General features: G+C 61.1%; 1 protein-coding gene across 2 annotated transcripts in view; it reads right to left on the bottom strand.

The window, feature by feature from the left end:
* STARD8 (StAR related lipid transfer domain containing 8) overlaps window positions 1-10,568 on the bottom strand; it is a 61,147-nt gene extending 50,579 nt beyond the window's left edge. The window contains exons 1-2 of one of the 2 annotated variants that reach the window (XM_040572148.1): window positions 10,257-10,568; window positions 6,028-6,061 (exon numbers count right to left, since the gene is read on the bottom strand). In XM_040572148.1, coding sequence (XP_040428082.1) covers window positions 6,028-6,061; window positions 10,257-10,301 — 79 coding nt within the window. In that variant the 5' untranslated portion in view covers window positions 10,302-10,568. Of the gene's footprint in view, window positions 1-783; window positions 852-6,027; window positions 6,062-10,256 lie in introns of those variants that run through there. The other variant, XM_040572152.1, reaches the window with a different exon arrangement.
* Between the last annotated feature and the right edge of the window lie 1,743 nt (window positions 10,569-12,311).

Here is a 12,311-nt window from a genome sequence, read left to right as displayed (position 1 = left end):
GACACCAGCTGGGGACCCCCGGCTCCTCACCCACCACGTGGCAGGCGGGCTCGGAGTGCAGCCACCCGCACACCCACACACCTCCACCACCCGCACACCTCCGTTCCCAGCATTTCTGTTCCCCTCCGGTGCTTTCAGTACCAGAGTGACTGGGGCTGCAGCAGCGTTCAGACATCCCCCTCTCGTGCTCCGAGCACACAGAAGCAGCCCCTACCACCCACAGCGGGGCTGGCTACGAAAGCAGCGTTAGCACTTGCAACGTACGCAGCGAGGCCGAAGGCTCCGCCTTACACAAACACCCTCACAAGTCATCACAAACACCTCAAGCCCCACCAGCACTGCCGTTTCCCTGCAGACATCAGCAGCCGTGACCTGTCGCGCTTGCACAGCCCTCAGCCTGCTCAGGCGCAGCAACGAGCAGAGACCCCGGGCCAGGACGTCACCAAGTTCACACTATCTTAGACCAAAAGCGCGGCAAGGCCCCAGGACCCCTCAGCACGTGCTTCCAGGCCACGCTCTGCCCTTCGCCCCCCACCCACGACTCTCAGCCCCCACCTCCCCCCGGGACACCCCCACCGACCGGGGGCCCTGCCCGGTGCCCGGTGCCGGGGGGAGCACCGAGCACTCGCCTCCCGCCCCCAGGCCGGTCCCTCCTTCCCGGCACCGCGACGGGAAGGGAGGGAGGGGAGCGCCGGGGGAGCACCGGGGAAGCCGCAGCGGTGCTGGGGGGACCCGCCCGTGCCCCTCGCCCCCCGGCCCGGCCCGGCCCGGCCCGGCCCTCACCTGCTGGCCGCAGCCCGGAGCCCGACGGCTGCGCCCCGCTCCCGGCCCCGCTCCGGGTCCCGGTCCCGGCCCCGCGGCTGCCCCCGGGCGGAACGGGCGGGCGGCGGCTCCTCCCCCGCCGGGGATGCCCGGGGCCGGGCGGGGCCACGCACGATCGCAGCCGCCCCCGGGCCGGCCGGGGCCCTGCACCCGGCCCCCGGCACCAGGCCCCGGCCCCGGGGCTGCCCCCGCCCGCAGGCGTCGCCCGTTCCCCGCCCGCCTGGGGCCGCAGCGCCCACCGGGGTGCCTGGGGACGCCCTAACGCGCTCCCTGCCTCCTCTCCCCCGAGGGCAGAGCGCTGAGGACGTCTCAGGCGGGACCCCGATCCTCTTCATTGAGAAGGGCTTACCGCGAGCAGACCGGCCTGCAAACACCTCACACCTCCTTTTTGCATCTGACCTGTCACGCTTTGAAAAGCGTGAACCACGCGAACGTTACAAAGCACCCACAAAGGTCCCGTTTGCACGGCCCAGGGCCTCCTTCACTCACAGCAAAGCTCTCTCCAGAAGTGCTAACGGACTGTTCCAGGCACGGGAAACCTTCCCTTTCTTTGCATTTTTGGGTGGCTTAGGTGTAAAGCTCTTACCAGAGAAAAAACACCGCACAGCCAAACCTTTCTTCCAGTTTCCAATGTACGTTCCCATTTTAATTTCAGGGAAGTAACCACGCACAAAACTTCCCTCTCGATCCTTTTGGTCTCATGCAGACTACTCAGATGCTGCAGACACGAATGTACTTTCTTGCCTGCAATTTCTTTCCAGCATGTCTCAATCGCTCCTTGCTGCCCCTGGAGGAACTTGACCACGCTGGGCCCAAGGCAGCCTCGCCTCCGCAGCCAGGGCCCTTCCCCAGCTCGCTCCCCGTGCCCTGACCGCTCCCTGCCTTCCCAGCACAGGAGCAGTCCTCCCTCTAGCAGCTCTTCCCTTCTGCCCTTCAGAGAAAATCACCCAGTTCTTGATAGGATCCTGCTGCTCAGAGGGGGGAATCTGCATTTTGTTAGCTACAGGAAACGGAAAAACTTCCAGACCCTGAAATGGAAGCCCCCGAAGGACCGAGGGATGCGATGGGGGATGGGAGTCTCAGCTTACTGCAGCAGTCGCTGCTTTTTGGAGTTTCAGAGCATTTTATAGGCAGAAGGGGAACAAGGGCAAGAAATGGCTTGATCTCACAGGCCGGAGGTGCCTCTCGCTTCTGACAAATAGTTTCCTCGTGATCATTTATTGGAAAAAGTGAACTGTGGCCAAGTTGATTTTGATTTTCTTTTAAAGCGCTTTTTCTCACTTTCTGTCTCACACTGTTTCTCAGGAACAGTCCCTGCGGCACGTGGCGTCAGCGGGCTGCCCTTCAGCCTGGAAAGGAGAGGGTGGGTCGGAAAGGCAACGGTTTATTCAGCAGTGTTTGCTTTTTAGCCTAGAGAGCAAAAAGGTGACAGGAGAACAAACTGAGAGCGTTTCACATTGCTGTAGGTCAAGATAAAAACACGAGCCCTTTGCACGCCCGTATCAGCTCCGTGGTGGCTGCTGTTGGTTTACCAGGGCTGTAGGTGCACGCACGTCGCCAGCAGCCCACGGGAGCTGCCTCTCGCACGGCCAGCGCTGCGCGGGACGGCTCCTGCAGGGGAGCAGCAGCAGGAGGCCACTGCTCCTGGGGAGCCGCTTGGTGGGGCAGGGGCACCGAGGGGCAGTGCCTAGGACAGCACTGAAACACGAGTCATTGAGACAGCATAAATTGGCACCTACCGGTAAATATACAGGTATCGATCCCCAGCGGACAGTCAGCAGGACACGACAGAGGTTGCGAACCTCAGCTGTGCCCAGAGGCCTAATTACAAAGGCTGCAGCACCAACCCACCTTCTCGGAGAAATTAAAGCAATATGGACAAACATATCAGAGAGCTCAGCGGTGCAAAAATAACCTCGAGTTCACAAGGAGGCCAAAGAGGAAATGCTGGAGATTGCATCTCCAGCCAGAGCTCGAGAAAAGAGCTGATGGAAAGAAGCATAAACTATTCGTTTTCGCTCACACTGCCCTGGCAGGGTGATTTTTGGTGTATACATTCCCATTTAGGAAGTAGCTCTCTACTTTCCAAGATATTAGAACAGATCACAAAGCATCTCATGCTACCAAGGGGAGGACTGACCCTGGCAAGAGGAGAGCGCCCAGGAGCGAGGCCACGGAGGCTGCAGGGGACGGAGCACAAGAAGGGCGAGGAGCAGCCCCCTTCCCCACCAAGATGACCAAACATCCCCAGCGCAGCCGTCAGAGCGCTGAGCCAGGCAGCACCGCGAGGGCTGGCAGGATGCGGCCCCGTGCAGGCTCCCTGGGGCGGGTTGGAAGCTGCTTTCTGAGCGGGGCCAGCGCTTCAGTGCGGCTCCACAGCCCAGCCCAGGGCTGACCCTGCGGGCAGGCAGGGACGGGAAGGGGAAACGAAGACTGCCTCTCATCACATGGCATGCCAAATCCTCCAGTAATCACATTCAGTTCAGTTTTTCTACTTCCTACCTCTTCATTTGTAACCCAGACTCAGTGCCACATCTCCCACCACGGAGCAGGCGGCGATTTCTAAGAGTTTCACAAGTTCCTGGAACGGGTCGCCGCGGCCAGCCCGGGCGTCCTGTCCCACCCTGGCGCTGCTCCGCGCACTCGCCGCAGCTGCCACCCTCCTGTCACGCAGGCGTCCCTCTCCTCCCGCCTGCCGACTGCAGCGATGGCAAAAAGCCAGGTCCCAGCCTCCCCCTCCGCCCCCAAAATCCAGCACCGCTGGGGACAGGGCACAAGGTGACCTGCGCGCAGGAGGGACGCGCACCCCAGGCACCAGAGCTGCAGACTGGAGCGAGGAGGAGGAGGAGGAGGAGGAGGAGGAGGAGGAGGGGGAGGGCGATGCTGCCCCGTGCCCCCACCACATGTGGGCACCAGTCGGGTGAGAAACGACAGCCTCACACCTGAAGCTACAAATCAGCAGAACCCGCTCAAGATTTTTTGTGTAAAGCAAGCTTGGGTAGAAAAAGAATAACTCAGCTGTGACAACACATCAACAACAGCTAAATTTAGCAGCGTATTTTTGGAGATCCAGATGCTGTGCAAATACAACCTTATTATTTCACAAAGGGGCAAAAGTTCAGCAGAATCCCTAGTGCTTCTTTTCCCTGTTATTTCACAATGCCCAGTGGAAGAAGCCCTCTTTGGAAATATTGTAACATCATCATTGCCTGATACAATTCTTAAAGGTATTTAAGGAAGCTGCCAGCTCAGCCCTCTTCTCCCAGCAGTCAGATTGAGGCCACTGCTTAATGACATCTGCAGAGCGTGCTCCCAGACCTGCTTGTGGGGACGTCTGACGCTGCTATCAACAGGAATTTATTCAGAAGACACAATTTTAGCGTGCATGGCTCGTGCGCAAGCCTTTCCTTTCTGCTTCGTGCAGAACAATGCGTGGAAAGTTTAGCTAAATGTCAGAAAGGAAGCGGGGAGCTAGGACAGCAAGGAAAAGCCGGGCCCTGAATGGGACTTGTGCGACGGGACGGGCTCGGTGCCGAGCAGCAGCGTGGTGCCTCGCAGCGGGGCAGACCCCCTGTGGCAGAGCACCCTGCAGGCACACCCAGCCAGGGCAGCGAGCGCCGCCGCAGCCTGCACCGGCTCCTCGGGCCGGGCCGGGGGCGCAGGGCTGGGGGCGTTGTGAAACTCAAGGCAGCGCGTAGCTGAGTCTTACCAGGAAAGACTTGGATTTCATAGGTCGTTTTAGCCAAGGGAAAAAATACATCCTCCAAACATCCTTCCCAAATGAGTCTTAGCCACGATGTGACCTGGCGGAGTCTTCCCTGCCCCTTCCCTCGCACGGGGCTCTCTAACCCCGTTAACAAGCTCCTGACATTCACGCTGCTAATCTCTCCCCTGAAGGGGAAGGGAGACCACCCAGGCTCACCTCCGGAGCTCCTTCACAAAGCACCTTTTGTTGCCCAGGGCTTTCCTGTGCGCCGGGGCTCTTGCAGGAGCCGGGCGCAGAGCTCACCTAACCCTTCGGCGGACGCAAAGCCGGGGCCGGGTCACTGCCCCCTGGTTCGGAGAAGCACCGCGGGGATCCCCCGGCGCATTCTGCGGGCGCCGCATTTCCCGTTGTGTGCTGGCACGGCTCGGCTCAGCAGCACAGCCTGCGCCGCTCCTCCCCTGCCCCGGCTGCCGGTCACTGCTGGCACCCACCGCCCGAGGCACCCACCGCCCGCGGGACCTGACGGGAGCCCCGTGCACGCACGAGAGGAGCCGATGTGCCCGGCATGCTCCAGGGTGCTTCTATTTGCAGAGCTGCTGGAAGCTAGCGACCACAAGCTGACTGTACAACGACCACAAGCTGACCGTAGGGCCCGGCCAGGCTCAGGTCTCGAGCTGTCTCTGAGCAAAGAGCCTCTTTGTGACCAGGTCCCGAAGCTGTGAAGCCCAGCACCTCTGCCTATCTCGCCTGCTCACCCCAGAGCTGGGACTCAGTTGACAAGGGGCTGCTTGTGCAGGGCTAACCAGGGGACACGGTGAGGCCCGGGGCAGCCCCTCAGGCCCCGCAGGGCAGTGGCACTTCGCAGGCAGCACCAGCACCGTGGTCACCAGCAGCTCTAGCCTGGCGCTTTTCTGCGAGCAAGCAGCCTGGGACCCCCAAAGCCCTGCCCAGCACACGGCAGCTCCAACCCTGCAGGGCTCCTAATGAGCGTATCTGCAGAGCAAGGAGCTGTTCACAACAAGGAGAAGAGGAACCGAAAAGGACACAGCCAGGAGCAGCTCTGCCAGCAGCTCACCGTGGCGGCACAGCTGCTCGGGGCGCGAACGCGGGCAAGGACTGACTCGGCCCCGCAGAGCTTCTCCCCCGCACAAAGGCAGGGATTTCACACCGCTGCTGGTGGTTATTGCAACTCCACGGCCAAACCACGTCTCCAGCCTGGGGAGAGTGGTGGAGTGGGGCAGAGGAGGGACTGGGCACGTCCCGGCGCAGTGGGGCTCCCGCGTGCACGGCTCAGGGCTTGGTGGGCACCCAGGCTGGCGCTGCCTCACACTGGTTGCCTGTGCTGCTCGCATGAAACATAACGGTTTGGGGGAAAATCACACTGCTGGCAGAAGGAACCAGGAGCCCCAGCAGAGGCTGGTCCTTTCTTTTCTTCTCATGACCCCTGCCCAACCCACAAGGAGAGCATTCCTGCCCAGAAAAATATTGTCTCAGCTTACCTGCATCTTTCTTATCTTCTAGCAGCGTGAAACACTGTGAAAAGAAAGAAAAAAACATAAATCACTTTGTTATCTTTGTAACTCTCATATTTTTAGATTCCTACAGTTTGTGTTCTTCGTGCAGTCCAGCTCGGTCCCCAGCAAGATTGCCAGGGATGGGGCAGGTGGACAGCCGAGGGCCATCAGATCCGCGTCAAGGGATCAAAACGGGGATTAGGAGGACACCGGCTGTCCCCACGCGTGCAGACCACGGTGCTCTGTGCCACAGTGCTGCAGGCGGTGCCCCCGAGCTGCCCGCACAGCACACACCACACACTGAGCATCGCGCCCGGCTCTGCTGCTGCTCTGCCCCCACAGCCCCTGCACAGCCCTCTGGCCACAGGGCTCTGCTCCTCCTCCTCCTCCTCCTCCTCCCTGGGGGTTCGAGGCCCGGAGGCTGGAGCAGGCAGAGCTGAAGGACGTGTTCTCTGCAGGCAGTCCCCTTCGGCCACCCCTCGCTACGTGTCCCAGCCCTTCCTCTCTCCAGCTCGGGCTCTGGTTGCTCACACCGGCGGCCCTCATGTGTGGACACACATCCTAAGGGCTTTGGGTGAAAAGGATCACCACGGTGCACGCAGCACGAGTGCTTCTCCAAGACAAATTTCAGAAGAATGCCAGCCTCACCCACGAGGGCTCAGCGAGCAGCTGTTGCAGGAATCGGCTGCGTTAGGGTCTTTCTCCAGAAGCAGAACGGAGTGGGAAGGGACCGCCATCCCACGGGAGGAGCCTGCAGCAGCTCCGCTGAAGAACAGCTCTGGTAGAGGCATGAGAAACAGCTGCAGCAGAGGAAGAGAGATCCCAGGACATCTGGCCCCTGCCCCAGGGTGAATTCATGCAGGAGCCTTTTTCCCTTTAAGCCACCACATGGGAATTTCGGCAGAGATTGCAGCCCAGCAAACCCTAACCCTGGAGTCCGAGGCCCTGAACGAGAGCACTCGCTCTCTCTCAGGGGCCCTTCTCCTTCCCACATCCAACCTTACTTTCACCATGTGTCCTGCATTTTCCACACTGAAGGAAAAAGCCATTGCAAGTCAGTGGGACTTGAGCAGCCTGTGAAGTAAGCTGCTGGGCCTCAGCCCCCGTGCCGGTGGGTCTTTGGGCACTGGACAGAAAAAGCAGCACAGGGTCGATGCCTGCACTGGAGCTGGGGCAGGCTCTGGGAAAGCCCCAGCAGGGCAGCCCCGGGCTCCGGCAGAGGAGGCACTGGGTGTGGGTCCCCCAAATGCGCCCCAAATGTGCCCTCGGTACCCTCGTGGCTGTGTGACTGGGAGGGGAGATGCCCACGCTTTAATTGCATTAGGAGGCTCTGGGCACAGAGTACAACAGTGTCTGCAGGCATGGGAAGCCAACAACAAAGAAAAAAACAGCTAAAAGCAGGGGTCTCCGCACTGCCCACAAGGGAGCACGAAGCACAGGGCCCCCTCCCCCGGTCGGGTGAGCCCAGGAACGCGGCGCTGTGCTGAGCCGCGCTTTCCCACAGCCCCCCCGGGACCCCGCTTCCTGCCGGGGCTGGGGGCAATGCGGGGCGATGCTTAACCCCAGCTGGTGCAGGGGCTGGAGCTGGGGTACCGCTGCTGGCCTGCAGAGCTTGTGTCCGCAGGAGGGGTCCCCTTGGCATTTCCGAACCTCCTTCCCCAGGGAGAAACCCGGGCACGCGGCTGCTGGCTCAGCGCTGTCCCCTCCACGGACGTCCTGTGCAGGAGCCTTGGTGCCACGTGCGGCACACGGGGAGCTGGAGAGCATCAGCGCTGGAGGAGCGTGGATGGCGAGATGATCACAGAACCACAGAATCGTCTAGGTTGGAAGAGACCTCCAGGATCACCCAGTCCAACCTCTGCCCTAACACTAACAAGTCCTTCACTAAACCATATCACTGAGCTCTACATCTAAACGTCCTTTAAAGACCTCCAGGTCTTTAATCACCTTTAATCTCTGATCACCAGGGCCTCTCTCATATCCACCATCGCCAGCTCCCCAGACATCAGCCCTGCAGCCCCCCGGGGAGGCAGACACCCACGGAGGTGGGGCGAGGTCTGACACGCGGTAAGGTGCCGGTCGGACAAGCCAAAGGAGGGAAGAGAGAAAAGGCCTCATCTGAAGGTAACTCTGAGGAGCTTCCTCCCCTTCCCCAGTGTCCCGCCCTTAACACCTTCTGCTTCCCACGAAATCTTCCACCCGGCCACGGCTCCACCTCATTTAACCCGGGAAGCTTTAATCCCACTGACAGAGCCCTGCGCGTTTCTCTGCCTTCAGGAAATTCTTCTGCCTCCCATAGCGAGTAGCTGAGCAACACAGGCACAGGGAGGGAAAAGAGGAGGAAAGAAAGGCCGAAGCAGAGCCCTCATCCGTGACATCCCCGTTGCGTTTGGAACAAGGAGCAGCCACGTCCTCCGGCCCCTGCGGGCACCGAGCACCCCGGGCAGCTCTCGCCCCAGCCGAGAACAGAAACGTCGCTGCCGGGCTGCGAGCTCCGTGTGCCCCCCGCCTCTGTGCTCCCGGGGAGCTCCTGCCCCGGCACCGCTCACCGCCAGGGCAGCCCCGCGCTGCTTTGCACCTCTCCGTGCGGATTTTCCTTTCCCCGCAGCAGGTAGCTGGGGGCAGTGAGGGGCGGGAACCTCAGCCTTGTTCTCCAGCACTTGTCCCCCTGGGACAGCCCCTCTGTGCCAGCTCAAAGCCCAGCCACCCCACGGCAAACGTCTCTGGCGGCCTCGGGGTGCCTGCACTCCCCTTACACGCAGGCACCTGGCAGTGAGGTTCACACGGGAAATACACAGCCGGGGGACTGGGGACAGCGAGGACAGGAGTTGTCCCTCAGCTACCCGCAGCCGCCCACCGCAGCCGGGCGATGGGAGCCTTCATCGGGCACGAGGCCGCAGGCGGGCACTGGCTGCTCTCAGCATCAAGAGGGATGGAGCCGGGGACAGGCCCTGGTCCCTGCCACAGCATCTCCACCAGCGAGAAGACGGTGACAACAGCTTGCAGGGACAAGGAGGGTTAATGAGGACTTGCTAAGCTCTCTGGAGACAGCAGGGACAAGACAGCTATTAATATTATTAATGAATTTCACAAATGTTATTTTTAGACTTAACTATTCTGAGCTTTGTATTGAAACCCCCAGGGAAGAGCCTGCATTCCACAGGCGCTTCACCACTGCAGACCCACTCGCTTGATGCAGTGATTCTTGTGCTTTTTCCAACCCGGTGCTCCTGAGACCCATGCTAACAATACCCCCAAAACCTACCCCCCACACCTCGCACAGGCTGTGGCACAACAAAAGTAACACAACAAGCAGGGATGGGCTAACAGAGGGTTGTGCTTTAAGCCCAGATGAAAAATGCCAGATGCCACAGAATGACTGCTGCAGGAAATTAAAAACCCGGGGCCTCCGGCCTCCATCCTTGCTCCGCCATCCCGCTCTCAGCCACCCTGCATTCAGGCTGGCATGGCCACAGGCAAAAACAGACCCGTGCACGGCCCCGCTGGCACAACCCAGGCTTCCAGGTGAGCTCCATGCGTGCAGTGGGACAGTCCGTGGCTGGGGACTGCAGGCATGGACCGTGGCTCCCCATGGAAGTGGGGCCGGTGCCACACGCGTGTGCAAGAGGTGCGCACTGCCCTCCTCCAGCCACGACCCCATGGACGGGCAGGACCTGACCCAGGCAGAGGAAAGGTTTCTGGCCGTGAGTGCTCAAGTTAAGGAGAGGGAAGAGATTTGTTCTACTTATCAATAGTAACTCAGAAGCAGCTGTCTACCGAAAACAAAGGGGGGGGAGGAATGCCTCCTCGGGATAACAGCAGAGAAGGACTGCTTGTTATTACCAGCAATTCACAATGAGCCTGGGCATGGGGGGAACGGAGGGAGAGGAACCCGAGCCCTCTGCTGCCACGTCCCGCAGACCCACAGCAGGCAGGGAAACCACCCGAGCCCAGCAGCACGCACACACACGTACACGCAGCACCCAGCGGCACCGCCGAGCCGGTCCCCGTGGGGACCCGCACGCGGCACGTCCCAGACCCTCCTCACGCCGGGTGTCACGGGCACGACGTCGCCCCACGGCACGCGCCGGGCACCTCGCCAGCCCCAGCACCGCGCGTGCCACCTCCCCGCTCCGTCCTGTCCCTCGGGCGGCTCTCGCTGGGAACCAGCGGGGTGTCCGAGCCCCGGCGCTGCTTAAAGGGCGGCTTCTTACCTTGGCTCTTTTGAAGCAAGCCCAGAAAAAATCCAGCAAGGGCATGATGGGCCGGGTGGCCGGGGCAGGCGCGGTGCTCGCCGGGTGCTAGAGCGCGGGGCGACCCCCGGCCCCGGGGCGAGCGCGGCGCTGCGCACCCATGGGTGCTGGTGCGGCAGAGCCCCGGGCAGGCAGCGGCTGCGGGCAGGGCTCGGCGCAGGCAGCGGCGAGGGAGGGCCGGGCAGGGAGCCCTGCCCGCGGGGGCGGGACGCCGATTCAAACCCTGCACCGTTATTCAGTTGGTCGCGGACGGGCCTGGATTGCAGTGAAATTCCCTGAAGACTGCGAGTTTTAAAAAGCTGCAGGCTTTCCTTCCTGCCTCCCTCGCGCACCACGCGGCGTTCCCGTTCCCAGGCAGCCGGAGAGAGAAGGAAAAGAAACGGCCGCGGAGCAAACGCAGTGGGAGCCTCGCTGTCAAAGGCACATGGAGGACGTTGGAAACCCAAGCCCAGCTGGTTTAGATTTTCACTCCGGCCCTGGCTCCAGCTCATTAGGAGCAGTCACGGAGGCGCTCGCAGAGGGCTCCCAACAGCTCCACTCTCCCAGGGACAAGCCGTCCCCAGCGCCCTCGTGGGTTTGCCCCGGGTCCCCTGCTAGACCCACGCGCCCCTGCAAGAGCGGCCCCGTGGTGAGCTTGTGGCAGTGACCCCAGCTGGGAGAAAACTGGGGGGGAAAGAAAAATACAGTCACCGAATATGGCCCGGCCATTCATTTTGACTCTATTCACAGCTCCTTATCTTCCTCCTGCAAACATTTGTGTAAGCTTAGCATTTGTTTGCAAGAAAGACCATAATAAAAGGAAGTGCCACAAAGTTCTGTGCAAGCAGTCGGGTGTTGGGTACACAGCCTCCAGGCTGGAATAAGCCTTCGTGTACGCACATCAGGAAAAACACACCAGTTTGTGATTTATGAGATTATTTCAGGACAAGCAACGCCAGGCTGACAGCAGGGCTAAGCCACCCGGATCTCACCGCGGAGCCGGCAGCACCGGGCAGGCTGGCAGCTCCTGCATGACAGCGGGGGGACCCAGCCCCCGCGTGACAAGCCACCATTTTCAGCACACCCCCGGCAGGTGCTGCGTGAGGCAGCTGAGCCCCCTGCCAAACGCCAGCCCAGGTCATGGCGTGACCACGGGTTCCCCCAGCAGACCGGCACCTGGGCTGGAGAACAGCACCCGCCCCAGGCAGCGCCACCCCGCAGCCCCAGCCCCTGGGAGGGCCGGGTGCTGAGCCCCAGCCCCAGCCCCTGCCTCCCACCTGCCCCTCGCTGGCTCCTCAGAGCGCCCGGAGCAGCTTCCCAGTGCTTCCCGTGGGTTTCCCCACAGGAGCAGGGGATCCTGCAGGGCCGGGCTGTCGGAGCAGGGCTGGGTGCCTGCACAGCGTGCTGCTGGGCCAGGGGGTGGGCAGGGGCACGAACGCGGGGGTAGCCGGCTCCCCGGCCCGTCTGCACGGTTTTGGTGCAGACACATCCATCGCTTCCTTCTCAGCCCGTGCTGGGCGTGAGGCCAGTTCTCACAGGAAGGATGCCTCGAGAAGAGCAGAGCTCTTTGGGCTCCCTTCCGTCTGGTTTCCTCTCGGGCCCGTCACTCTTTCCAGCAGGGCTCGCGAGCCAGGGGCTGCACCATGTGCCAGGACCAGTGCCTGCACGGCCCCGTTCTGCGCACACAGCACATCAGGTGGCAAACAGACCGCTGGAGGTTACTCGCAAGAGAGCAATGGAGGTACCCTCAAAAATAACAAAAAACAGAAAAAATCCTTCCAGAAAGTGTGACGGCCACGCAGCTTTGAGCTCTGTGCTGCCAGAGAAATGGCACAGCCAGCAGCTCGCTTCACACTTGCTCTGTGGCGTGAAGTCCTCTTCCCACTTCCTCCGGAAAAAAATAGAAGTGAGTGCAAATACGAGAAAGTTGTCTCCTTCCCAGGGCCCGGAGACAAACCACAGAGTCTTCTGCATACTTGTGTAGCTTCTTTTGACCCAGTCATCCCAAAAGCATCCAAGCAATTTTAAATCTAGGAC

The sequence above is a fragment of the Cygnus olor genome, chromosome 13, assembly GCF_009769625.2.
Source record: "Cygnus olor isolate bCygOlo1 chromosome 13, bCygOlo1.pri.v2, whole genome shotgun sequence".
In the NCBI taxonomy this organism is placed as follows: Eukaryota; Metazoa; Chordata; class Aves; order Anseriformes; family Anatidae; genus Cygnus; species Cygnus olor.
Note: the sequence above shows the minus strand (reverse complement) of the source record. Positions and strands in the feature narration are given on the sequence as shown.